Here is a 26,185-nt window from a genome sequence, read left to right as displayed (position 1 = left end):
TGATGTGGTCCAGTGTTGTTACCATCTTAATAGCTAAACAGAACAATCACATGAGTAGCAGCCTTGGTACCTTCATATTTTGCTCACTGATGCTTTCCTTTCTCATTGAAAAAATCATGAGATTAAAAATAAGATGTATGTTTCTTCTCTTTATGGTTATAAAAACTCTGGATTCATTTTATCTAAATATACTTGGGGAAAAATGTTGATCCATATTCATCTTGAGTTTTTTGTTGTCTGTTTAAATCTCAGCATTCATTTTACTGAATCTTTAATCTCTTTTTTCAGTGTTAAGTCCTGTTTTCAGAACATGGAGATCTGCAAGCGGAGGGTTCACATGTATGATACAGTGAGTCAGATCAAGAGCCCCTTCACTACTCACGTTGCCCCAAATACAAGCACAAATCTAACCATGAGCTTCAGCAACCAGCTTAATACAGTGCACAATCAGGTATTTAGTAAATGATATTGGAAACTCAAACCTAAGAGGGGTAGAAACCAGTAAGAGTACAGTTTGAGATAAAGAAACCAGTTTTTGTTTTGGTGGTCTTGTTGCTTCTTACGAATTTCCTGCATAGCAAAAGTGATGGAAGACCAGGTGGACTGATGATACCTACCGGTCATGTACCGCCAAAAACTAAATACAAAGGCCTAATCCAGGCCCTCACAGTCTTCGCATAGTCCCATAAACGGACCATAGCTATTGTACTACCTACTGCTGTTAGTTGTACTGACTTTAGCCACTGACTTTCTCTGTTGGGAAGGTTTTATATGTCCAATTACATGTGTTGAAGGGTGTTTCCAATAATTTTTTTCTCTACTGTACATTAGATCCTCAGAACTTACTCATCTGTAACTGCAAGTTTGTACCCTTTGATTACCTTCACCCATTTTCTCTCCCACCTTCTACCCTGTCCCTAGCAACCACCAATCTACTTACTGTTTCTATGAGTTCGGTTTGGTGTTTCCAGTAATTTAAGAGTGGTTTTGCATTTGTTTGCCAAACGGTGATATTTACATTTGTTATTGAAGATGTGAGCTTCCTAATATCTTAGCTAGGTCTACTTTTAAAAGGAGATTTGGTGGTATTTCACATCCAGCAACTTTTTTGTACAGAAGGAAGAGGTAAGGGTTTATTTGAGGCTGTCCTCAGTCAGTACAGGACTGTTTTTTATTCTGTGTTTTCTTATTCAACCTTATAGTATGCCTTAAATTTAGAGATTGGGAAGATTTCTTAAGCAGAGAGTTATTTCAGGGACAGTTAATACTACATTTTAAAACTTTGTTTTAAGTTTTTCTGGGTAGATTCTGCATGTGTAAAAATACTGTTATTTCCACTTTATGCCAGTATACAGCTATAATCCTTTTGTTTTTAGGCCAGTGTTCTAGCTTCCAGTTCTACTGCAGCAGCTGCTACTCTTTCCCTGGCTAATTCAGATGTCTCACTGCTAAACTACCAGTCGGCTTTGTACCCATCGTCTGCAGCACCAGTTCCTGGAGTTGCCCAGCAGGGCGTGTCCTTGCAGCCTGGAACCACCCAAATTTGCACTCAGACAGATCCGTTCCAACAAACATTTATAGTATGTCCACCTGCTTTTCAGAGTAAGTGGGGAATCTCCTCTATCAAATGGTATCATATCAGAGCCACAGATCTTGCTTTAGGCAGTTCCTTAGTAGGTATCTAGTTGTTTAGTTTTGATCTCTGACAAGTTTAAACTCTGTCTCTGAATATGAAGATAACTGAAATTAACAACGTGGATTTACCCTTTTTACATTGGTTATGTATCTAATTATGCTACTGTCTGACACGTTATGGGAGTTCAATTAACTTTTCTTATTTGAACTGCCCTGATACCAATTTCTTGCCCACTGAGACCTTGTACCAATGTCCTATATCTTGTTTAAGTATGTATCTCTCAATATGCAGAAATATTAAGCTTGAAGAAATTTGTTACAAACAGAAATTCTATATTGAATCTTATTTCCTTTATCATTCCACTATTAATAAAATTAGCCTTCCAAATAAAAGGTAATTTTATTCTAAAATGTAAAAATTATGCTTAAGAATATGGAAACCTCATGAGTTACATTCAGAAATAAAAATTATTTATTGAACTGAAAAATTCTACAAGCGGAGGTACATGTATGGGGAGTGCATTAAGTTTATCTGCTTCAGCTTATGAATCATATTGTTCCTACAAACTTCTATCAACAGAGGAACAGAATAGCTGAAGAAAGAGGCTCTGACCCCATGTGTTGCAATAAAATTTAAATGTTCACATTCCCGTCCTTCCTCATTTTTTTTCATTATTGTTCTGTAATTCAGTCTGTCCTTTTCCTTTTTTCTGAAATATGGGAAATGTGTTTATTGATATGGTGAGCCATTTAAAAGGTTAAATTATTTTAAGGATATTTTCTGACAACACACTTGACTTGCCCAACAGAAAGTCATTGTCAGTACCCTGTGGTAATAAATCAGGATTCAGGCTTGTCATAGCACTTTACAATAGAAGCAGGTAGCATTTTTATCTTCTTACTTCAGTTACTTATTGACTGTGACTCTCTTGTTTGTTTGGTTTCTGACAGAGTCGGAGCAAGCAGAAGGAAAAGAGGGGCTAGGGGAAACTGAGAGATTACCGGGAGGACAGGAGAGCGATAGCGATGTAAACCAGGGAGAGACCACAGGGAGAGCGGAGGAGCAGATACCAAACCCGTAAATGCATATTTAGCCTAACTTACCAAATAATTTTCTGCATATGCTACATAAGAGTAAATTCTATACTTTGGGTTGTCGTATGTCGAGTGATTCTTCTACTGAATTTAGCAAACTAGTCACCCTCCTCCCCCTCACCTTTTCCAAAGTGAGTCTCACGGGAACAGTTTTCAGATGCGGGACTCTGAAGTCTTCTGCTGCTTCTCAGATGATATTTATAAGATGAAGCAGAACTTTTTGGTTCCTTTAATAAAACAAAATGTAGACTCGATGTAGAGGGGAAAAGTGATGTAACTCTTTTGCTGTAATTAGGTAAGTATAAGTTTTGGAAATTTTTTTCTGTTTAGGAAGTCTGAATAACCTGAGGAGTTAGAGCAAATTATATAATTTCCAAACAAAAGGGAGTTTTTAAGTTAATGAGGATGAAAATAGCTGATATGTATTACTACATGCCAGATAATGTTCTGTTTGTACATGTATTAATTCATCCTCAACAAACAACCCTAGGAAGTGGGTAATGCCATTATGCCCGATGTCATATCTCATTATAGATGAGAAAATTGAACCTGATTCTCTCATCTGCCCAAAGTCTTAATAACTAGTTAGTGGTAGAACTGGGGTTTGAATCCAGGCAGTGGGGTTTTGAAATATGCAGTACCACCTCTTAGTATTTAAACTCAGCTATAAAGGTTGTCAATTGGTTTGTCAGCCACAGCCGTATGCTGGTTTCTGCCCAGCAGTCCTCTATTCCAGGTTGCCTCCTCTTCTTTCACCATCTGTTTTTTTTTACAAGATACTATACTTAGAAGAAAATTGACCCTCATCAATTAGACAGTTCTTTCCATACTTCCATGGTTTTTTATTTAACGGGTTGTATTCAACAAAAACAAAACAAAAATCAAAGCTTGAATCATTTCCTAGTTCAGGGCTCAGGGAGAACCTTCCAAAAGTGTTGCCTTGTTAATTCTTTGTTTCCACTTGTAGTTTCCTGAAGAAGCAAGTGTAAATAGCTTAACTGCTGTGGCTTAGCCTAAATTATGAAAGCAGTCTAATGCTTATTTAGTTAGATTTGTAGGTCAGTACTATAAATATTACTTTCTGTACTATTCCAGTTGACCAAAATAGATACACATTTTACTCAGTGGTAACTATCATTTTGTAATTTTGTCCCTTTTACTTTATTATCTTGGAATGTATAGGTGAACTTCTATCATGAACATTTCTTCCTAAATTTTACTTGCCTTTGCCCTCTGTTCCTGCCCTGTTTGTAGGAGGCTATTACAATAATGTTGTCTTGTAGTTGGCCATGTGTCCTGGGAATTTAGACAAGAATTTTGATGTTGCTTAGATATTTTATTAGCTAGCATTGCCTTATGAAGAACGGCTGGCCGATTTTTTTTTAATCTGGATATCTGGATTTGTTACCTTTTATTTTTATATAAGTAGCACTTTTTAAAAAAGTTATTATAGTGTTTTAATTCTAATTTTACTAGTCTCTCTTACTTCGTGTATTTCTGGATTGTGTTTTCCAGTATGACATCTTACTGCTAAAATACTTGTAAATCACTGAAATGGAAAATTGGAGGACTTGTGGAAAATCACAGTGTTAGAGTTTAGGAGTTATGCTTATTTGGTAGTAATATTAAGAGAAATTAGTTGGTGATAGCTTAGAAAGTATCACTGAAGAAGTATTCTAATTAAAATAAAATGTTTGTGTCCCACTTAACAAAACTGCAGGCATTAGTGAATTAGAGAAACTTCTGTTAGTGGATAATAGAAACTTAAATTCTCCACATTGAAAGTTTTGATAGGGCAAGTTTAAAAGAAAGTTTTGAAGTCTCTCTTCCCGACTCTTGGCAAAAGGGAGAACTGCCTTGAGCCTCTCTTTTCCCCAGAGTAAGAAATTCCCATTTGGAGGAAACATTCATTCAGCATTTGTGCCCAGAGCAAGGCAGCAAAAATTAGCTGTGCTTTAGTTGTAAAAGAGAAAGCTGTCAATGGCAAAGGCAGATTCCTAAAATAAGTAGAAAAAAAGTGTTCCTGTAAACCAAAATACCTACTTTTTAAATATTTTTATCCTGGGTTATAATTTCTTCAGTTCACATACTAGTTGAAGATAAAATGTGTAACTAAATTGTAAATTTTTTGAGGAGTAGGGTAAAACATCTTAAAATATTCTGAAAGGGTAACTTAGATGATAAATAATGATAATTTTTTCTTAACTAAGAGTCATAATTAACCAAAAGTTATAATTATTTTAAGTCTTTGCTTTTAATAGATTGCATGTAAAAAATACAAGTTTTTTTCCCCCCTAATGGATTAAAAGGTGAATGTAACTTAGTAAGTATAGGTTTTTTGTTTGTTTGCTTTTGCATATGCTATTAATGGGAATGGGATGGGTGTTACATTTTAAGTGTTGTAGGATAAAAAAAGTTTTTTTAAAATTCCCTTAAACCATCCCTTCTTGTATCAAACATCTTCCCATGAATTTAACCTGAGAGAGCCAAACCAGTCTCCCTTTTCTTAAGTCCCTAGACTTCTATGAAATTCCTATGTCACGTGTCTAGAACTAACCTGGGTGGTGGATGATTTGAACAGAAAAGCTAAAAACAAAAAAACCATAAGCAAACCACAGACCTAGCAAAGCAATTTAACTGTGGTGGTGTTTTCTACAGCTGGACTACAAGCAACAACCAAGCATTCTGGATTCCCTGTGAGGATGGATAACGCTGTGCCGATTGTACCCCAGGCTCCAGCTGCTCAGCCACTGCAGATACAGTCAGGAGTTCTGACACAGGTAAAAGCCGCAGCAGCTTGGATACTCAGTATTGCGGAAGCGCTACTGAGATGCAGATATTTTGTCCTAGAAGATGGTATTTACTTTGACTGTAAGATCTTTCTTGGTTATGATTCCGTGGACTTAAAAGGAAACATGTATAGAGGAATGATTGCTCATTCCTAACACTATTGCAGCTCTGACAGTGTCTTCCTTAGACTTACAGGGATAAATACCCAGACCTTGAGAAATAGTGTTTTGAGTAAATTTACTCAGACTTTGTGGGATATAGTTAATTTTTTATACACATGTAACAGCATTTTGATTCTAAAGATAAAGTGTTCCCCTTTTGTTCCCTTTAGTGTCCCCTTTGCTCACTCTTTCAGAATGATATCATGACAGAGAGGCTGGATCATACCAGGATGCCTCTTCAAGTATTACATTCCTTCACTCTGTGTGTTTAACTAAGCTATAGAAAGCCTTAAAACTTTCTACCTGCCACGGGACATGCAACTAAGATGGGCAAGAAAATCATGAAAGACTCATATAAGCAACAGATACCGTATTTTCAATTCTGTGTGTAAATGTTTGTGGCCCGTGACACAGAGGAAATTTGGAAGCCCAAAACTCTTCTTTTGGGAGTAGGACGAAGAGGAATTCTTTTTTTTTTTTTTTTTTTAAAGATTTTATTTATTTATTTGACAGAGAGAGACACAGTGAGAGAGGGAATACAAGCAGGGGGAGTGGGAGAGGGAGAAGCAGGCTTCCCGCTGAGCAGGGAGCCCGATGCGGGGCTCGATCCCAGGACCCTGAGATTATGACCTGAGCCGAAGGCAGACGCTTAACGACTGAGCCACCCAGGCGCCCCCGAAGAGGAATTCTTAATACATGCCTTTGTTAACTGAGTTTTGTAGAGCCGATCCTCTGAATCTGGCCAAAGAAGGATTCCTATATTTGATTGCCTTAGGCCCTTGACATTTGACCTAGTGGGCTGATGCCATGCAGAGCTGAAGGGGAAAGTTGTGTTTTACGTGCATTTTAGGTGATAAGAAATTCCTACTTGTTGGTAATATCTTGGGGGGAATGAGAACCCTTCTGAATCCAGATAACCTGCCTCCGTGTTTGTTTCACTCACCTGCCTAATCTACGTTGCAGGGAAGCTGTACACCACTAATGGTAGCAACTCTCCACCCTCAAGTAGCCACCATCACACCGCAGTATGCGGTGCCCTTTACTCTGAGCTGCGCAGCCGGCCGGCCGGCGCTGGTTGAACAGACTGCCGCTGTACTGGTAATTCCCCTCACTTGATTGTGTTACTAACGGAGTTTCTTTGGTTTCTTTCTTTTTTATTTTTTCCTGTTTGTTTTTGTTCTGTTTCCTTCTGGTTTTCTCATTTTTCAAAAAAAAGTTTTTTTTTTAACTTAGTCTTTGCAGAGGGCATGGAAGCATGTGCCATCTTGTGGCTGTGTTCTTGCTACATCTTTAATGTCTCATTGTTTTCCTCCCCAACATTTGCTGAAGCACTGTTTGACTCTGATATTCAGTGTGACTCTGTAAGGAGCCAGATCCCTTTATTCTTCTTTGCCAGCCTAGTGTGATAAAAGCTCTTGGTGTAGTCTCAGAAGAGCTTCAACACTGTATCTGTTTTCTGCCCTTTTACCCTCTGATCCTTGAGAATAAAGGAAATGGCCTTTAGTTCGGCTCTGCTGCAGGTATCCGGATGGCCAAAATTTGAACTCCTTGGCAAGGTAGCTTCCTTCTTTATTTGCTATTTTAAGCTTCGAAAATTTTTGTGCATGTAGAAATGTTAAAGATGCTCCTAATTAATTGCTTTATCAGTTGATGTTAACTTTTCTTCTAAGAACATATGAAGATAACTCTGCCACTCATGATCAGTGGCAGCTTATATCTTCCATTTAAAGATGGTCCCTTTAGAATATTTTTAGATCATATTTCATTTGTTGGTTGAGATTAAACGTGAACTCATTTTTAGGGGTTTATGGAGAAATTAATGACTTTACCAGTAGGTCTTTATACAGAGATGAAAATATGGCCGAAAACCCTTATGCAAATATAATACCTCTGTCACTAAAAGTCCTGGGGAAAAGTTACTAAATACAGCAGCAAATGTAATAGTATGGGGCTTAGAGATAGGAAAAACAAATAGGACCTCGAGGTGTATTTCAGGATTTGTACCCTTCAGAGTGGTCTTTGGATGTGTTTTGGTTTATTTGGGGGAGTTAGACTTGTTTTATTGGACATCCAGCATTTCATTATTTAAAAATTTAAAATTAGGTAAGCATTTGAAAACTTTATTGATACTATTGAATACTGATATCTACATCTTTTGAAGGGGCTTTTAAAAAATTCCCTTTGTTGTTTCTCAAGGACTCATGTTGAGTGTAAACACTTCCAGAAACATACTTTGGTTGTTGGAATTTGTTTGGTTTTTAGTTTAAAAGCCTTTGTCACCTCCAGATTAATTGTATCATGAGCATAAAACCTGAGTGCAAGGGAGTCAGATATATTTCCAATTTGATTGATCCAAGCCACTGGTTTTAACTTGCTCACCTGTAGTTTTGAGAATGTTAGTTGATACTTCTCCTTTGCTGCTTTTCTTAAGTTTGCACTAGTCATTTGCTAAGCTTTGCATATTTTTGTTCTTCCTCTGTCAAAACAGTTCGTCGCTTGGAACGCCAGATTTCTGCCTCACGTTGGAATGTTATTTCTTGCTCTGTATTAAACTACATGCTTTGTCTTGTGCAGGTGTTGGCTTATGGAAAGACGCATGGTGTGACTTAACATACTTCTCTTATTTTTTGTTTTGTTTTATTTTGTTTTAAATTCTGCTTATGGTAGCAGACGTGTTTGCAGTTTCTCTGCTTTGAAGGCTTCTTGTTTGGAACCGGTATTTGTAACAAGTGGATCTGTTACTTGCAGAAATATTTTTAAAACAGTGTGTTGATGGCCTTGCAGTTTGAAATTCAAGAAAGAACCATATGTACCCAAGCATTGTAGGTGATTGTACTGTAGAATTTAAGTTTAAAAAGGAAACTTTCAAATCTGTTCCCATTTTTTCAGAAAATGCCAGAATTTCTGTAAAAAGTTAGAAAACATATTTGTTGCTGTCTATTGCAAGTGCTTGTTAAAAACTAGAAATGATGTATTTTCTTGTAGTGATTAGTTTTTATGTTGAAGTATGTTTCCATAAGTGATACGTTAAACATTATATTTTAGGTAACTATTAAAAACAAAATATGGTGCTCCCTGCATCTATTTTGGAAATATTTTACTTACTACCTTATTTAATTCTATCATATGGCTGTATATGATGAAGTTAGCTTTCTCTTGCTGGCATATGCTTGTTTGCCAAAGGATTTTGGCCTTTGGTCATCCGCATCTGTCTCCATGTTCCAAGTCCTACCCTTTTAAAAAGGCACAATTCTCCCCTTTGTTTTATGGGTTGAATTGACCTGATGTCTTAACTGATTGGCACTTCAATTTTAAAATTCCTATTTTTAATCTCAAGGGAGCTGTCTTAACTCTTTCTAGGTGTATTTTTAGAATCGTTGCAAAAATGATACTCCATCATTTAACCGGAGCTTACCTCTGAACTTTTCAGACTCTTTGACTCTGCAGTATTAGAGAGAAACTCTTAACCACAGGGATCTTCTTTTCTTTAATACCCTGGTGGTCATGTTACAGAGGTGGCCGAGAAAAAGCAGCATGTTTTCTTTTCCCTATTCATAAGACTTGTAACTTTGAGCCCCTCTGACTTTTCTTTTTTGATCTCTGCAAGTTAACAATCTACAAGCAACTTCTTTTAAGATATGAATTTTTCTTTCATCTGAAAAACAAAAGAAAAAGCCAAGAATGAGTCAAGTCTGGATCTTTTTATGTGTGTTTCCTTACAGCAGGCTTGGCCTGGAGGAACCCAACAAATTCTCCTGCCTTCAACTTGGCAACAGTTGCCTGGGGTAGCTCTGCACAACTCTGTCCAGCCCACAGCAGTGATTCCAGAGGCCATGGGCAGTGGCCAGCAGCTCACAGACTGGAGGCAAGTACCCTGTGTTCCTCTCTGGGAGATTTGCAAGGGTAGATCCCCTAGGGTAGGAGTGCTTGATGGTTTGGTCAGACTGGGAAGAATATAAAGGAAAGGAGAGATGTATCTCTGTTTCAGATTCTTTAAGAAAACCCTTATCGGGCTAGGAGATGGAGTAATGAGAAAACTTGGAATATAGGAAAACAATAGATTCTGAGATCAGGAATCATTTATTTGGGATTTAAAGAAAGGCTTATGCAATTAGAAACCATGCAATGAAAACCTATAGCCTTGTCATCCAGGTGCCCAACTTAAAAAATAAAATGCAGCTCTGTTTGGTTGTTTTAATTGCTTTTAATACCTATTTGGTCCTAATTTCCCAGCGGTTTAGCCATTCAGTCTTCTCTGTGTCTTTCTGTTGGTACAGGAATGCCCACTCTCACGGCAACCAGTACAGCACTATCATGCAGCAGCCCTCCTTGCTGACTAACCACGTGACACTGGCCACTGCTCAGCCCCTGAATGTTGGTGTTGCCCATGTTGTCAGACAACAACAATCCAGTTCTCTCCCTTCAAAGAAGAATAAGCAGTCTGCTCCAGTCTCTTCTAAGTAAGTCTCTGTTAGAGCTGGTAGTTAAAGCTGCCAGTTTGACAGAGATGTCGCCAGCATTTAGAGTGCCGTGGTATAGACCCTTTTGGCGTGAAGCGGCGAGTAGCCGCCGAATTGAGCTAACCTTTTCACTTGGTCATGCATGCCAGGTGTGCCCTGGTTATGCAAATCCTTTCTCTCTGCTGCCACTTTGAATCCAGGCCGTCTTTTAGGCCGATGTTTTTGTTTTTCTGCCAACATTACAGAGAGAAATTTAACCATGGAGTAAAGGGCATACAAAAATAAAATTTATGTTGTATTTTAGGGTTCCTGTCCCTGGTGGAAACCCTGGCTAGAGCGGTTCGTTTAGTTTTTATTGGAACTTCTATAGTTAAGTGTTGTATTGACTTAATGGTTAGGTAAAAAGGAATCAAAGAACAAGTTGGGAAGAGTTCTGGGGGAAAAGATGGATAGTTTTGGGGACCGAGGACTGAACGGTCTTTCTTGTGACCTTTTTCTACAGGTCTTCTCTGGATGTTCTGCCTTCTCAAGTCTATTCTCTGGTTGGGAGCAGTCCTCTCCGTACCACATCTTCTTATAATTCCCTAGTCCCTGTCCCAGATCAGCATCAGCCAATCATCATTCCAGATACTCCCAGCCCTCCTGTGAGTGTCATCACCATCCGCAGTGACACTGATGAGGAAGAGGACAACAAGTATAAGCCCAATAGGTAAGATAGGTGAATGGCTCCTTGGCTCGGTGGCTCCGAACCTTAATCTTAGACTCTTGGTTTCAGGCAAGTGGTCCAGTTTGGGCTATGAAAGGAAGGACTAAAAAATGGTATTTTGGAAGTATGGCCTTGGATGCGTGAGTCAGAACACTCCAGTTTCCATGACTGAGCGATGTTAAATCAGTCTTTTCAGATACATTCGCTAGAAGGGGGATATTAAGTTGCTTAATATTTAGCTGCTTTGGCTTGGAATGCACATTATACCACAGACATGATTCCCTGCCTTTAAGGACCTTTAGAGTCTGAAAATAGATGCCATAGCAGAAGCACATAGACAACAGTTAATTGGAAAAGTTAGTAGATAGGAGGTTATTTGTAATTTCATAATCTGCAAAGGCCTCTTTGGAAGAGGTGCAACTTTAAGTATGGTCTGAAAGTTGAGGAATGTAAATACCAGATAATTTCCTCTTATTTCAGCACCTTAATCCAAGTTCTTAACTGGGCAGTTAACCAAGAGAGAGTGGATACATTTAAGAACTGTTACATACACCTCTCTCTTAGTGGGAACATAGTTAATTGCTTTGATTTTTCTGTGTTATATTCTTCACTGGGCCTTTGGTGCTAGGCATAAAGAAGACGGAATAACCCCACATTTACCTGAGGAGGTAGGATTCACACATGACAGTAACTGAGAAGACTTTGCAGAGTTATATATAAATGAAGTTTAATGACCTGAAAGAGCAGATTTAGAATGAAGTACTTCAAAAGAGCTATTTACAAATGATATTTACAGTTACAAAATGGTATTTACAAATGGGATGTAGACTTGAACCTAAGTATTGAAAGTGGTTTCTGAACGGATTTGGGGAAGAGAAAAGGTGAACTTTCCAGTGAGGAACAGTGACCATGGAGTGGCAAAAGTTGTGAAACCAGCAGGATTGCTTTGACTGGAGCCAAGTCTCTTTTAAAATCAGGAAAAATTAAAGTTAGGAAGATGGAGTTCAGTTTGTGAAGGAACATTTAAAAAAAAAAAAGTATGGCGAGAAGTTTGATTAGACATACTAAGGAACCATTTATATAGTCTAGCAGGATGATACGGGGAATACTATTGAAATGACCGTGAGTGGAAATGGCTGAGCGGCAACGTGGAAGAGTTGTTAGAGCTGTGTATCTGGCAGCATTCTGTCCCGGCTTGAATCCTGTCTTCACCACTTACCGCCTGTGTGACCTTGGCTGAGTGTCTTAATCTCTCTGTGCTTCAGCTTCCTCATCTACAAAATGGGGGTGATAGTACCTACTTCATAGAAGTGTTGTGAGGATCCGGTGAGACCTACGTGTAGTGTAAGAACAGTGCCTGATGCATAACAAGCACTCAGAAGTCTGCCGCTGCTAGCATTACTCTGTCGCCGTCGTCATCCTTGTCGTCATGGGAGACCAGAGATCAGCAAAGAAACATTGCTAAAAGGGGGTTGAATTTTCATGTATTTTCTTCTCCTCAGCTCGGGCCTGAAGGCAAGGTCTAATGTCATCAGTTATGTCACTGTCAATGATTCTCCAGACTCTGACTCTTCCTTGAGCAGCCCATATTCCACTGATACCCTGGGTGCTCTCCGGGGCAATAGTGGACTCCTTGTGGAGGGGCCCGGCAGAGTCGTGGGGGATGGCGCTGGCACCCGCACCATCATCGTGCCTCCACTGAAAACTCAGCTTGGCGACTGCACTGTAGCAGCCCCAGCCTCAGGTGAGCATCTTCACAGCCGCAGGTGAACTCTCCATCGCTGTGTGTGTGTCCTTAATGTGTCGCCATAATCTGCTTAGGTAGATTATATGGTAGCGATGGTAGCGACCAGTTACTTAATTCAGAAATCAGTTCCTTGTGATGTGAAATCATTTTTGGCAATCAGTGTATCTTACTATGTTTATTTTGTTTGGATTAACATAAAAGTGAATTTGTAGTCTCAGAAATGTACTCAGTTTTGATGGGAGAAGACAGACAAGAGCTGTTGTACCGCAGGGAGAATTAGCAGGCAAATTTTTTTTGGCACAAGTGATTCAAATTTGAACAATCCAGAGTGAACAGGAATGGATACTATTAAAAATGACTGCAAACTTTTTTTTTTCTTTTTTTTTTTTTTGGAAACCAGTATGTACTTAGATCTTTTCTTACCAGTGTCATAGCAGTAATACTTTTGTGGTTTTATCATCAACCTAGCAACCTCCATCTTTTTTGCTGTTAGATGCTGGGCTTAGGCTCCCCAGTTCAGTTATCAGGTAACGCCAGCTGCAGTAACAAACCGCAGACCTCCCTGGCTTGACGTAATAGAAGTTTGCTTCTTACTCACATGACTTCCCAGTGCTAGTGCTCCTGGTTGGTGGGCCTGCAGTGAGTCAGGGATCCTCAGCCTCCAATGAAAAGAAGAAAGAGTTTGGAGGAGGGATACCTCTCAAGCCCTGGAAACAGTGCAGACTAATCCCATGGCCTCACCTAGAGGCTCGGAGGCCCAGGAAATGGAGTCCTTGTCTAGGCAGCTGTTTTCCAGTGGCAGCTCTGTACACCAGAGGAGGGGGAGCGTGAAATTTTGGTGTCAGTATAGCCGTCTGTGCTGTACTGACATAAATTAGTGTTTTACTATGAATTATGTTACTGCCAGAGACATGAACAGGATTCTGATTTCAGGATATCATGTTAAGCTTCAGTGCGAACCCCCTCAGAACTGGGCAGCTGTCCCATTGCAGACAAGGCAGAACTTCCTGATGCCAGGCTACTGAAGAGCGTCGTTAGGAGCTGTCCATTGTTGGGTCCAAAGAATAGAGGCTACTCCACAAATCATTGAATAAATGCTTCCGTTTTCCTAGTAGGACCACAGAGGAAGCAGAACTTGGAAATTGATCTTGCTTATATCCAACTGCTCTGCAGTTTCTTAGAATTTAAAGATAGTGAGTGCCCAACAGGATCTAACCATGCCTTCTTTTGAAGCTCCTTTGACACCTAAATGTCCTAAGCATTACCAACATCTTACTCAGCTTCCCAGTGTCATTTCTATACATGTCTCACCCCTTCCTACATAAAACTCTAGGCCCCTTGGGGGTAGGGACTGTGTCCCACTGGTGTTTGTATTTCCAGCAGTGCCTTGCACATTACAAGAGACTGTGTAAGATTTACTGAAGTGAATCTTTCGAAGATCCTTCATGGAGCTTTGTAGCAAGACAGAAAAGAAATGGGTTGTACAGTTTTTGTTCCTCTGGTGTAAATGTAATTGAGGAAATAAGATACACATGAAACCTTAACTCTTGCAAACCTCATACAGATGTGGTCTGATGAATATGATGCCATCTGAGCTTTAGCTGAGGCCACTCATAACTGACTACGGTCTGACCCTTTTTTAGGTCTCCTGAGCAGTAAGACCAAGCCAGTGGCCTCAGTGAGTGGGCAGTCATCTGGATGCTGTATCACCCCCACAGGGTGTCGAGCTCCACGCGGGGGGACCAGCGCAGCACAGCCACTCAACCTTAGCCAGGTAAGCGCTAGGGGCTGCTGCCTTCTGTTTGGGGCCCTCCCTCTTGTCACTCTCTGGAGAACCCTGCTTCCGGCTGGACTGCTGAATAAAGCCAAATGAAGCCCCTTTTGTGTCAGACCATTTGGTGTTCCATGGCCTGCGTCATACCTGCATGTGCTGTGTCCCTTTATTCCCTCTGTAAGTGTGTTGAGGATGCACATTCCAGGTTTTCCTTCAGACCTCCCTCGTCTGTCCTGGAAGATTAGAGAAATGTCTGGAATTTAGAAAGAGCCTTGGGTGCTTTAGTCCATACCTGCTTCTGTACCACCACATGCTTTGCTACCAGATCCTCTTCCTTTATATCCCAGGTCATAAATAACCTGAGCCTCACACTGATTACTTGAGGCAAGAGACAGTGCAAAGCTTTGTGGCCACTTCATCAGCTGGTTCTAGTCCTATGTGTTGGCTTGAGTCTGAGATTCCCCCCCCGCCACCACTATGTGATCTGATGGGGTGGGGAGGGACACTATTGTGTTTGTAAAAGGGGCACTATTCATTCTTTCTTCAGCTAAAATTCTGGTGCTTGTATGATGTCTACCAGTATTAAGAAAGTGTAAATATGAGGGTGTAACTGTGAATGTGTGTGTGTGTGTGTGTGTGTGTGAGAGAGAGAGAGAGCACATGCAAGTGCAAATGTCAGTTCGAGTTAGTGCATGTGTTTTAGGCTCCACAAGTCAAGAGGGATATGAAGAACTTAGAGGAGAACAAAAGAAAACAATGGCAAGAAAGAAAGGTTAGGAAAAATTCAAATTCCCTGGCGCCAGAATAGGGTGAGTGAGTCAACAGTTACTAACTTGCAGGAGTGGGTAACCCTGTGAACTCTTGATTCCCTACCCCCCCCCCCCTTGCCCCTGTCATACTTAAGAGCAAACTGCTGCTATCTGGGCTGGGTTAGGATCTGTTCTGCCAAGAGGTGGAGGGATGGAGGCTGACTTCTGACAGCATTGCCAGTCTGGGAGATTTCTGTGCTGTGGCAGCCCAGGAACAGTACAGGTTAGAACTTCTACTCAACTCTCCACTTGGTCTTTGGTGCCCCGAACCGGAATGACCTCAAGGTTCCTCACTCCCTTCTTCCTCCTTCCAGAACCAGCAGTCATCGTCAGCTCCAACCTCGCAGGAGAGAAGCAGCAACCCTGCCCCCCGCAGGCAGCAGGCGTTTGTGGCCCCGCTCTCCCAAGCCCCCTACGCCTTCCAGCACGGCAGCCCACTACACTCGACGGGGCACCCACACCTGGCCCCAGCCCCTGCTCACCTGCCGAGCCAGCCTCACCTGTATACGTATGCTGCCCCCACCTCTGCTGCTGCATTGGGCTCCACCAGCTCCATTGCTCATCTCTTCTCCCCCCAGGGCTCCTCAAGGCATGCTGCAGCCTATACCACCCACCCTAGCACTCTGGTGCACCAGGTCCCTGTCAGTGTTGGGCCCAGCCTTCTCACTTCTGCCAGTGTGGCCCCTGCTCAGTACCAACACCAGTTTGCCACCCAGTCCTACATTGGGTCTTCCCGAGGCTCAACAATTTACACTGGATACCCACTGAGTCCTACCAAGATCAGCCAGTATTCCTATTTGTAGTTGGTGAGCAGAGGGAGGAGGGGTCATGGCTGCCTATTCCTGGCCCTGAGTTCTTAATAACGGGCTATGACGAGCTCTCCTCCCTTAAGCCCCTCTTGAAACTCCTTAGCCAGCAACTTGTTCTGCAGGGGCCCACTGAAGCAGAAGGTTTTTCTCTGGGGAACCTGTCTTAGTGTTGACTGCATTGTTGTAGTCTCCCAAAGTCTGCCCTATTTTTTAATTCTTTATTTTTGTGACAGCATTTTTGCTATTTGGAAGAGTTCAGATGCCCATCTTCTGCAGTTACCAAGGAAGAGAGATCGTTCTGAAGTTACCCTTTGAAAAATATTTTCTCTCTGACTTGATTTCTATAAATGTTTTTAAAAAACCAAGTGAAGCCCCTCTTTATTTAACTTTGTTTTATTGTAATTGCTGGTCAGAGGAAAAATGCTGATAGGAGGATTTGAAATCCGGTAACAAGTGAGAAAAGAAAAATCATCACTTTTTGCTTGTTTAAAAACCAAGATTTAATTGCCTATATTAAGAGCAGCTTACACAAGTCTGTATCTGACTATCAGGCATTTCTCCTCTCAAAATTTTACCTTTCTTATGGGACATTAGACTTACAGTGTTTTAGTTTTGTTTTCGTGTCACGTTACACTTACTGGGCAATTGTTATTTTTGCAAAACTGGTAATATACTGCTCTGTGTTACTCTTGGGATTCTCTCAGTTGCTCCTGTGTTTATTGTAAAGTAGTGTTAAAAAGGCAGCTCACCATTTGCTGGTAACTTAGTGTGAGAGAATCCATACCTACCGTGAAAGCACTAGGCATTACTCTTTTTAAATGAAGTACCGTGCATTCTTCTTAAGTTATTTTTAAAAGTCTTTCTCTCTTTCTCTGATTCAGCTTAAATTTTATTATTGGAAAAGCCATTAAGGTGGTTATTATTGTATGGTGGTGGTTGTCTTATTATATGCAAAATCTCTCTGTATTATGCGATATTGGTATTGATGAGCTTTGCCTAAAGGTTGTTGGCATTGGTGAGCTTTGCCTAAAGATTAATATGAATTTTCAATAATACACCTCTCTCTCTCTTTGCCTCATCTCTCCCTTCTGTTCTAAGTGATTTATTTGGGGAGAAAGCTAAAGAATCTGAAACCAGATAAGAACGTTGTGTATAGCTTTTATACTTTAAAGTAGCTTCCTTTGTATGCCAGCAGCAAATTGAATGCTCTCTTATTAAGACTTATACAATAAGTGCATGTAGGAATTGCAAAAAATATTTTAAAAATTTATTACTGAATTTAAAAATATTTTAGAAGTTTTGTAATGGTGGTGTTTTAATATTTTGCATAATTAAATATGTACATATTGATTAGAAAAATATAACAAGCAATTTTTCCTGCTAACCCAAAATGTTATTTGTAATCAAATGTGTAGTGATTACACTTGAATTGTGTATTTAGTGTGTATCTGATCCTCCAGTGTTACCCCGGAGATGGAATGGATGTCTCCATTGTATTTAAACCAAAATGAACTGATACTTGTTGGAATGTATGTGAACTAATTGCAATTATATTAGAGCATATTACTGTAGTGTTGAATGAGCAGGGGCATTGCCTGCAAGGAGAGGAGACCCTTGGAATTGTTTTGCACAGGTGTGTCTGGTGAGGAGTTGTTCAGTGTGTGTCTCTTCTTCCCTATCTCCTCCTTCCCTTATTGTAGTGCCTTATATGATAATGTAGTGGTTCATAGAGTTTACAGTGAGCTTGCCTTAGGACGGACCAGCAAGCCCTTGTGGACCCTAAGCTGTTCACTGGGATTTATCAGAACAGGATTAGTAGCTGTGTCGTGTAAATGCATTGTTGTCAGTGTCCCTGCCTTCGTTGAAAAATAAAAACAGCAGCTTTTCTCCTTTAGCACCACGTCTACCCCTTTCCAACCCGGAATCTCAGCTGAGTTCTCACAGAAGCATTTTCCCCATGTGGCTCTCTCACGGCGCATTGCTACCTTGCTTCTGTGAGAATTTGGGAAGCAGGTGAGAGGAGTCAAGCCAATATGAAATATGTGGTTGTTTTCTTTTTCTTTAAAGTATGTGCAATCACTTTTAGAATGAGATTTTTCTTTTCCTTTTCCCATGTGGCAGTCCTTCCTGCAAATAGTTGCCATTCCTAGTAAAATATTTGCTTGTTGAAAAAAAACATATAACAGATCTGTTTATACCAAAGAGCCTGTTGTATTGCTTACCATGTCCCCATACTATGAGGAGGAGTTTTGTGAGGCCGCTGGTGACAGGGAACTCACAGGAAGGTTTCTGAGCCGGTGAAGAATATTAAAAAGGAACCAAAGCCTGTTGAGTCATCGGGCTTTTGAGGTTTCTTTTTAACAACTTGAATATTCTTGGGGCTGTGAAATTGTCCTTGTACTCTCAGCTCCTGCATGGATCTGGGTCAAGTGGAGGGTACTGGGGATGGGGATGTTCCTGCCCATAAAAGATTTGGGGGAAGAAGGTTAACTCTAAGATATAGAAGTGTTCCATCTGAATTGAAAATTATGTACTTGAGGGCTAAGTCTAGGACTGGTTCTTTGTAGAGATGGCGTCAAGGAGGTGCAGGATGGAGATGGGAGATTTCATGGAGCCTGGTCAGCAAGCTCTGTACCGGGTTGAACACCGAGGAGCTGTCAAGGTATTTGGAGTTTCTTCATTGTAAAGAGTAAGGGCTTCCACGATGGGGCAGATAGTACAGTCAGTACAGCCTACCAGGAACATGTTGGTGTTTTCTGCTTTTTCTTTTTTTTTTTTTTTTTTTGTGGTCATTCTCCTGAGTTCGGTTTGCACCGCTATATTGGGGAAGATACCCAAGCAGTTTGTATAGTTTCCGTCACTAGTGTTACACAGTTTTCTGGTCAACGTGTGTGATCGTTGTGTTTCCCTTTTTTGCCAAGCATATTTTGATTTTCTTGTTCAAAGGCAGACCTAGTTTCTAGTAGAAACATTTTTTGTTCCTTATCTTTCCTCTACAAGGGATAAGATTTGTTGTTTTTGTAACAAACGAGATGCAGGAAAAAAAGTACAAAACACTCCACTCCTGCCCCCCTGTCCAATAAGTAGATAACCACTTAAGATGCGAGTCTTACAACTTCATGGGGAAAAGACAATACCAAGAGTGTGTATTGTTATCTGAAACATCCTTACTAGCAATGTGTGGCTTTAAGAGTTTTAGAAATTTTCAGCCTTAGTCTGCAAATTGGCATTTCAAATTTACCAAGATAAAAATCCATCTGTGTCCACTCAATGTGTATGTGCTCAATGTGGCTTTAGATTCTGTCCCTGGGGCTTAACATTGCCAGCCCTGACAGGATGGGGGGAAGCCCTGCGAATTCAGTGAGCAGCGGCCTAACCTCAGACCAGCTTAAGGCTTTACGTCCTTTCAGAACTTGCATTTCCAGCTTTTCCCCTTCAGGGTGAGAGAGAAAGTGGGGAAGATTTAAGTACAGCCACTCTGGGCTCATTGGGACACTTGATCACTCCAGAGTTTTAATAGCTCCCAGGAGGGGGATACTGCTGTCAGTGCTCAGCTCAGATACCAGCCCCAGGAATAAGAACTCCCATTTCAAACAGTTCTGGCCATCCATCGTCCTCCACTAGAGGGGCTCAGCTTGACTGCCCTTAGCCAGGCAAGCACAGTAATGTGTGTTTTATTCAGCATTATTATGCAAAAACCCACTGATTAGGTTGGTTGGTTTTAGGATAGGAAATGAAATTGCCTCTCAGTGACAGGAATGGCCCAAGCCTGCTTCCTGTTTTGGTTTTTGTTTGTTTGTTGTTTTTTTTTTAACTGATGGATGGTGCAGCATGTCTACATGGTTGTTTGTTGCTAAACTTTATATAATGTGTGGTTTTGATTCAGCTTGAAAAATAATCTCACTACATGTAGCAGTACATTATATGTACATTATATGTAATGTTAGTATTTCTGCTTTGAATCCTTGATATTGCAATGGAATTCCAACTTTATTAAATGTATTTGATATGCTAGTTATTGTGTGCGATTTAAACTTTTTTTGCTTTCTCCCTTTTCTGGTTGTGCGCTTCCTTTTACAACAAGCCTCTAGAAACAGTTTCTGAGAATTATTGAGCTATGTTTGTAATGCAGATGTACTTAGGGAGTATGTAAAATAATCATTTTAACAAAAGAAATAGATATTTAAAATTTAATACTAACTACGGGAAAAGGGTCCATTGTGTAAAACATAGTTTATCTTTGGATTCAATGTTCGTCTTTGGTTTTACAAAGTAGCTTGTATTTTCAGTATTTTCTACATAATATGGTAAAATGTAGAGCAATTGCAATGCATCAATAAAATGGGTAAATTTTCTGATTCATGTGGCTGTCTTTGACTTCTGTTAGAGGGTTACAAAGGGGATCAACAAATGGCATCTTTGGAGTGGCTAAATATATCGCATCTGAAATGAACGTCAGTGGTGGGTTAGAGGCAAATCCATCTTTCATACAAATCTCCACAATGGAAATGAAACAGGGTTGGTTGAAAACACTTCCCAGGAATGGAGTGTCCGGGCCCTAGCTGAAGATCATCTGGTCCTGGCCCTTTGAAGGAGGCACAGCTTCTGACCCAGGATAACTAAACTTTGTTTCCTAGCATGTTCCAGCAACCATCTGAAGTATAATGAAAATCAGAATCACCACAGCAGACGCTATTTTTCCCTCCTTTCAAGCTGCATTGTTTGAAGCATAGTCCTTTTGGAGAAGGACTCCGAGTAGATTTCTCTTGATTCTAAAGTGAAGAAAATTTCTCCTGATGAAGAATTAGAGATTTGTCTAAATCGATCACTGCAGGTCCCTGAATAAATGCTATATATTCGTTTGGCTTCTTTTGACACATGTGTTTCAGGCCACATCTACCCTACAGTGGCCATTAATTCATTGTGGGGTTCTGCAGTCGTGGTTGGGGTATAGAAATGAGACGCATTTAGAAACACCGTTTTGGACCATAACCTAGAAAGGATCAATAGGCTCTTCTCTCCCATTGGTAGGGAAGTCAGAACACATTTATTTGATTTAGACTGCAACACATATATATATATATTTTTTTTTTCCTAAATAAATGAAATGAGGGTGAACTCCCTGAACGTTCCCCAGTTTTGGTAAGAGAATATACCTAGAAGAGTTCAGGTAAGAGAAAGGCAAATAGAAAGGCTCTGCTATCAGTCTCACTTCCCAGGTAACCAAGAATGAATTTAACTTGCCAGTGATCTGGGGTTTTTTGGTATTTTTGTTTGTTTTAAAATCTCAGTTATATTCTCTTCCTTAGGCTAAATCAGAGAGAGATTGGGATAGCCCCTTAAGTAGTTGGGTAGTCTGTGGGGAAATCTGTGTTTTAATGATGAAAACCCCTGTAAATTCAATCTGCTTGGCTTGCTTTGTGGAAAATTTTCCACAGGACGTGAGGTCTAAGCCTTGGTTTCCCTGTGAATCCTGAGATGACACCAGGTGCTTATCACAAGATGGCGCCAATGAGCTATAGAAGAAGGTAGTGCAGACTTGACCACTGTGATCTTTTCTCCCACCCCTTCCCCTCAAACCTCATCTCCCCTGCTTCCCGCTTCCACCGAACAAGGCAGAAAACAATTCATGCTACTATTGCTGGGGAAGGAAAAGATTAATGATGGATGTCTTTTAAGAGGCCAGCGCTGGAAGGAAGCATGCATTCTCCTAAAACAGGAATAGAGTTTGCTGAGTGTACTCCGGGGCCCCTGCCTCCTGCTGCTAGCTCCTTTTTCTGGATGACTGCCCAGAAGTCCTCTGCCCCGGGGTTTCATCTCCTTCCCCTCTCCCCGGGAGCCTACAGCCTAGGCGGGAGGTGGTTAAGGCTTCTTCTGGCTGCTCTGCCATAGGGCCATCTGTGTTTGATCAATCCAGGCGGAAAGGAGGGGGTGGGGGCTGTAAAGAGACCGTGAAAGCATTCCAGAGTAGTGAGAGAGACCCGAGATCCAGAAAGAGAGAAGGCACCGCCCCCACCCCGCCTCCAAAGCTAAGCGGCGGGCTTGAGTGGAAAAGGCACAGGACCGCACGCTCCTACTCCGGCCCCCTTTCTCCTGCGGCCATGGGGCCCTGCACGCCTCTCCTCACCTTGTTCCTTTTGTCATGGCTGCGACCCCTTCAGGGACAGCAGCACCACCTTGTGGAGTACATGGAACGCCGACTAGCTGCCTTAGAGGTGAGTGACTCCTTTCTTTCCCGGGCCAGGCGGGAAGGACTCCACATCTCCTGTTGATTCACCCAGTGTGTCAGGGATCTGGGGACATGACACGATGGGGCTCTGTGAGGACCGACAGAAAACTCTATCTTTTAGTAAGAGTATCCTTACAATTGCAAGCCCTCCTCTTTCCCCACGGCCACAGAGCCATTCCAAAGCAAACAGGCCTTTGTGTTTTACCCTGAGGTGGCATGGAATAAGGGGACAGTGGACATGAGAGCTAGCATGGTAAGAAAGCATCTCAGGGTGAGCTGATGATTCTGTGAGAGTTAGAAGTTCCCAGAGAACCTGCAGCTTTCTGTCTTTTTAACAGTTTGAAGTCTGTGCCATTCCCGAGTTGAAATCTGTTCATTCCCAGGAGGAGAAGTATACAGTGGAGCAGAGACCCCTCATGCACTTAGGCCCCCCTGGCGGCTCAGAGGACATGAAGTGGGGGTAGAGGCCTAGGTGATCCGAGCCGGGCTCTTTGCACAGTTAGCATCTCCAAACATCTGGTTTCCTTTCAGTGGGGGTTGAAGGGGAGTTGATGCCTGGCTGAGTTTGTGCTCTTTCCCGTTCCTCACTCCCTGGTTGGGCCTCTCCCTGCCTGGGAGTTGTAACCCTTCAGCCCCTCTCCTGGCCTCCATCCCTGCAGGAACGGCTGGCCCAGTGCCAGGACCAAAGTAGCCGGCACGCCGCTGAGCTGAGGGACTTCAAGAACAAGATGCTGCCGCTGCTGGAGGTGGCCGAGAAGGAGCGTGAGGCACTCAGAACCGAGGCCGACACCATCTCGGGCAGAGTGGACCGTCTGGAGCGGGAAGTTGACTATCTGGAGACCCAGAACCCAGCTCTACCCTGTGTGGAGGTTGATGAGAAGGTGACCGGAGGCCCTGGGATGAAAGGCAAGGGTAGAAGAAATGAGAAGTACGATATGGTGACAGGTAAGTGGTCCAAAAGCAGAGCCCTGACACTCTCAGGACCTGTATTCTGCCTTGGTTCTTTGCCATTTTTCTCCTTGTCCCGGAGGCCACTTTGGCGCGATTTTCTGGAATCTGCTTTAGGAGAATCTCTATAATGACAGGACCATTGCGAGCGTTTCTGGGGACCCAGGCCTCTGTGGCGCCCTTTTCCCTATCCTCCCTAAGAGTGGAGGCGTCCACTGGCAAATGCCCACTGTCCTCCAGATGGCCCACCCTGGGGGGTTCCCGCATCGGGCATCTAACTCTTGCCCGTATTGCCTTGTCCTGTGCTTTTCTCCCTCCCCACCAGACTGTGGCTACACAATCTCTCAGGTGAGATCAATGAAGATCCTGAAGCGGTTCGGTGGCCCAGCTGGTCTGTGGACCAAGGATCCAATGGGGCCAACAGAGAAGATCTACGTATTAGATGGGACACAGAATGACACAGCCTTTGTCTTCCCAAGGCTGCGGGACTTCACCCTGGCCATGGCTGCCCGGAAAGCTTCCCGGATCCGGGTGCCCTTCCCCTGGGTAGGCACGGGGCAGCTGGTGTACGGTGGCTTTCTTTATTATGCCCGGAGGCCTCCTGGAGGACCTGGAGGGGGAGGGGAGCTGGAGAACACCTTGCAGCTTATCAAATTCCACCTGGCAAACCGGACCGTGGTGGACAGCTCAGTATTCCCGGCGGAGGGTTTGATCCCCCCGTACGGGCTGACAGCAGACACGTACATCGACCTGGCCGCTGACGAGGAGGGCCTTTGGGCTGTCTATGCCACTCGGGAAGATGACAGGCACTTGTGTCTGGCCAAGTTAGACCCCCAGACCCTGGACACCGAGCAGCAGTGGGACACACCATGTCCCAGAGAGAATGCCGAGGCGGCCTTTGTCATCTGCGGCACCCTGTACGTTGTCTACAACACCCGCCCTGCCAGCCGCGCCCGCATCCAATGCTCCTTTGATGCCAGTGGCACCCTGACCCCCGAGAGGGCGGCCCTCCCGTATTTCCCCCGCCGATACGGGGCCCATGCCAGCCTCCGCTATAACCCCCGAGAGCGTCAGCTCTACGCCTGGGATGACGGCTACCAGATTGTCTATAAGCTGGAGATGAGAAAGAAAGAGGAAGAAGTCTGAGGACCTAGCCCTGGTCGGGGAATCTCTCTCACCTCTACACATTTCTGTCCCCACAACATTTCCTGCTCCTCGTTGTCCAGATGTGGGCAACTTGTGCTTCGGGGCCCGTATCTGCAGCCAACGGAAGCCAAATTCTCATAGCCCCTCCGTTTCCTGGGGGACCTTAGATCTTCAGAGACCCTTTTAGAGCTGAAAGAGAGACAGCCCTAAGTGGCCACTGCCCTCCTGCCCCATGGCAATGAATTTCAGGCCAAAGACCACGCAGACCCAGAGCTCTGGACCCTCGCATGGGGGCAACCCCAGCAAATGGGCAACAGAATATTTCTTGCCTCCGTGTGAGTCCGGTGGGGGGAGAGGGTTCTAGGAGGAGGAGACTTTCAACTCTGGCTGTCTCCCTTCTCCCTTTAGTGCCCCGGAGAACGGGGCTTTCTCCACATCATTTTGTATTATTGCAACATTTTGCATTAAAAGGAAAAGCCACTGCTCCTCGCCTGTGTTTGTTTGGGGTGGCCCTCAGATCGGATTTCTCCCCGTGACCCTCCATTTTCCTCCTCCACCCCATTGCCACTCCTTAAGCCACATCTGGGACTTGGCTGGGCTCTCCTGCTGAGATAGAGGGGACTTCTCTAGTTACAGATTTACCGTGCGGCGCCTGGGGAAGCACACAATCCCGCCGCTTTAGGGGGCCGGCGGAAAGGCTTCCCTCCACAGCCGCCTCTCGTCCGCGGCGGCCCTCCCAGAGCCGCCCTTGGCCCCGCGCCCCTGCCGCCAGCCTGGGGCCCAGGGGCAGAGCTTCCAATTCCAGTTCGCAGAGGGTTTGAACCAGAAAATGGATCCGAGTCGCAGCGGAGCGCAGTGTGAAGACCAGAGCCCCGACTGTGTTTTGGGAAAGAACTTCCGGTGTCACTTCTGAGGTGGCCTCTGCCCCGGCCCCAGCCCCCACTGCCCTCTCCGGCTCGGGGCAGCCCGCGGGCCCGGTTACACGGTTACACAATCGAGCTTGCTCTGAACCGCGCTGATTTTCTTGCTGCCACGGCGTCTGCGGTTTGGGCGAGGAGGAGGGGCCGTGACCGTGCCCCAGATGGGAGCTCTACCAGTTTCCCAACACGTCCCTCCGCTCACCCCCACCACAGTCCTGGAACCTGGCTGAAGTCTGGCCAGGAGTCCTGGAAACTTAACCCTGTCCTGCCCTGGCCTCTGGCTCGGAATTCCAGGAGGCCATCCGGGGAAGGGAGAGGGACCCGGAGAGGAAAACCCTGGCTTTTGGACACCCCCACCCCCCGCCGTCGGAATGTGCTGAGCTCTGTGCCAGGCCCCACCCCCGCCGCATGCCCCCATTCTGCACTCAGGAGCAAGACCCGCTGCCCTTCTGGGGAAGTAGACCTCAGGCAGCCCGAGGGTCCTCCTGGTTATTGACCTCAGTGTGGGGAGGAGAAAGGAACACATCTTTTCCCTAAAGGACAACACCCCCACCCCCAGGATACGGTGGATCCGCCGGGGGGCCCTGTGATGCTCCTTTTGTCTTCTTTTCTTCTCTCCCCAGGCAGAGCTGCCCCTCACGTAGGTTGGTGAGGACAGGGAAAAGAGAGACAGTGAAGCACCTCACAAAGGCGCTATTGTAGGGAGCCCGGGGCGGGTGGGGGCTCTCTCCCATTCAGCTCTCCTAATGTGGGGCTGGCAACCATAATCACCACCTGTCACCCACAGAGGGGGCTGCCCACGGAACATCTGGCTCCCGCAGGCAGGCGGTGCACGGGAGGGGTGTGGAGGAGGGAGGGAGCTCTCCCGGGAGGGCCTGGTAAGAGGGGTCCCGGCGGTCGGCCCTGGCCGTGTGGGACTGTCGCTGAGTGTGTGCGCCTGCGTGCACGTGGGGGGG

The 26,185-nt window shown here is 43.6% G+C and overlaps 2 protein-coding genes across 8 annotated transcripts in view; both read left to right on the top strand.

Moving 5' to 3' along the window:
* The window catches only part of HIPK1 (homeodomain interacting protein kinase 1), a 49,209-nt gene extending 28,865 nt beyond the window's left edge, over positions 1-20,344 (top strand). For 3 of the 7 annotated variants that reach the window (XM_036088459.2, XM_078072575.1, XM_078072576.1), the window contains 11 exons: positions 289-451; positions 1,377-1,602; positions 5,389-5,510; positions 6,645-6,779; positions 9,404-9,546; positions 9,959-10,141; positions 10,644-10,850; positions 12,350-12,591; positions 14,238-14,368; positions 15,072-15,140; positions 15,492-20,344. In XM_036088459.2, coding sequence (XP_035944352.1) covers positions 289-451; positions 1,377-1,602; positions 5,389-5,510; positions 6,645-6,779; positions 9,404-9,546; positions 9,959-10,141; positions 10,644-10,850; positions 12,350-12,591; positions 14,238-14,368; positions 15,072-15,140; positions 15,492-15,980 — 2,110 coding nt within the window. In that variant the 3' untranslated portion in view covers positions 15,981-20,344. Of the gene's footprint in view, positions 1-288; positions 452-1,376; positions 1,603-5,388; positions 5,511-6,644; positions 6,780-9,403; positions 9,547-9,958; positions 10,142-10,643; positions 10,851-12,349; positions 12,592-14,237; positions 14,369-15,071; positions 15,141-15,272; positions 15,401-15,491 lie in introns of all 7 variants that reach the window. The other 4 variants (XR_013447974.1, XM_078072577.1, XM_036088461.2 and 1 more) reach the window with 4 other exon arrangements.
* Positions 20,345-21,807: 1,463 nt separating this feature from the next.
* On the top strand, positions 21,808-24,792 carry OLFML3 (olfactomedin like 3). The gene is made up of 3 exons (XM_036088473.2): positions 21,808-22,201; positions 22,875-23,160; positions 23,489-24,792. Exons 1-3 carry the CDS (start codon positions 22,088-22,090, stop codon positions 24,307-24,309), a joined length of 1,221 nt encoding a protein of 406 aa, XP_035944366.1. The 5' UTR covers positions 21,808-22,087; the 3' UTR covers positions 24,310-24,792.
* The last annotated feature ends 1,393 nt before the right edge of the window (positions 24,793-26,185 follow it).

This window comes from Halichoerus grypus, chromosome 5 (genome assembly GCF_964656455.1).
Source record: "Halichoerus grypus chromosome 5, mHalGry1.hap1.1, whole genome shotgun sequence".
Lineage (NCBI taxonomy): Eukaryota > Metazoa > Chordata > Mammalia > Carnivora > Phocidae > Halichoerus > Halichoerus grypus.
Note: the sequence above shows the minus strand (reverse complement) of the source record. Positions and strands in the feature narration are given on the sequence as shown.

Bases quoted from the DNA above. Each gene is read 5' to 3' on its own strand.
- OLFML3 (XM_036088473.2), top strand. From the start codon at position 22,088: ATGGGGCCCTGCACGCCTCTCCTCACCTTGTTCCTTTTGTCATGGCTG. The intron at 22,202-22,874 runs GTGAGTGACTCC...CCATCCCTGCAG, and splicing joins GCCGACTAGCTGCCTTAGAG to GAACGGCTGGCCCAGTGCCA. The intron at 23,161-23,488 runs GTAAGTGGTCCA...CCTCCCCACCAG, and splicing joins GAAGTACGATATGGTGACAG to ACTGTGGCTACACAATCTCT.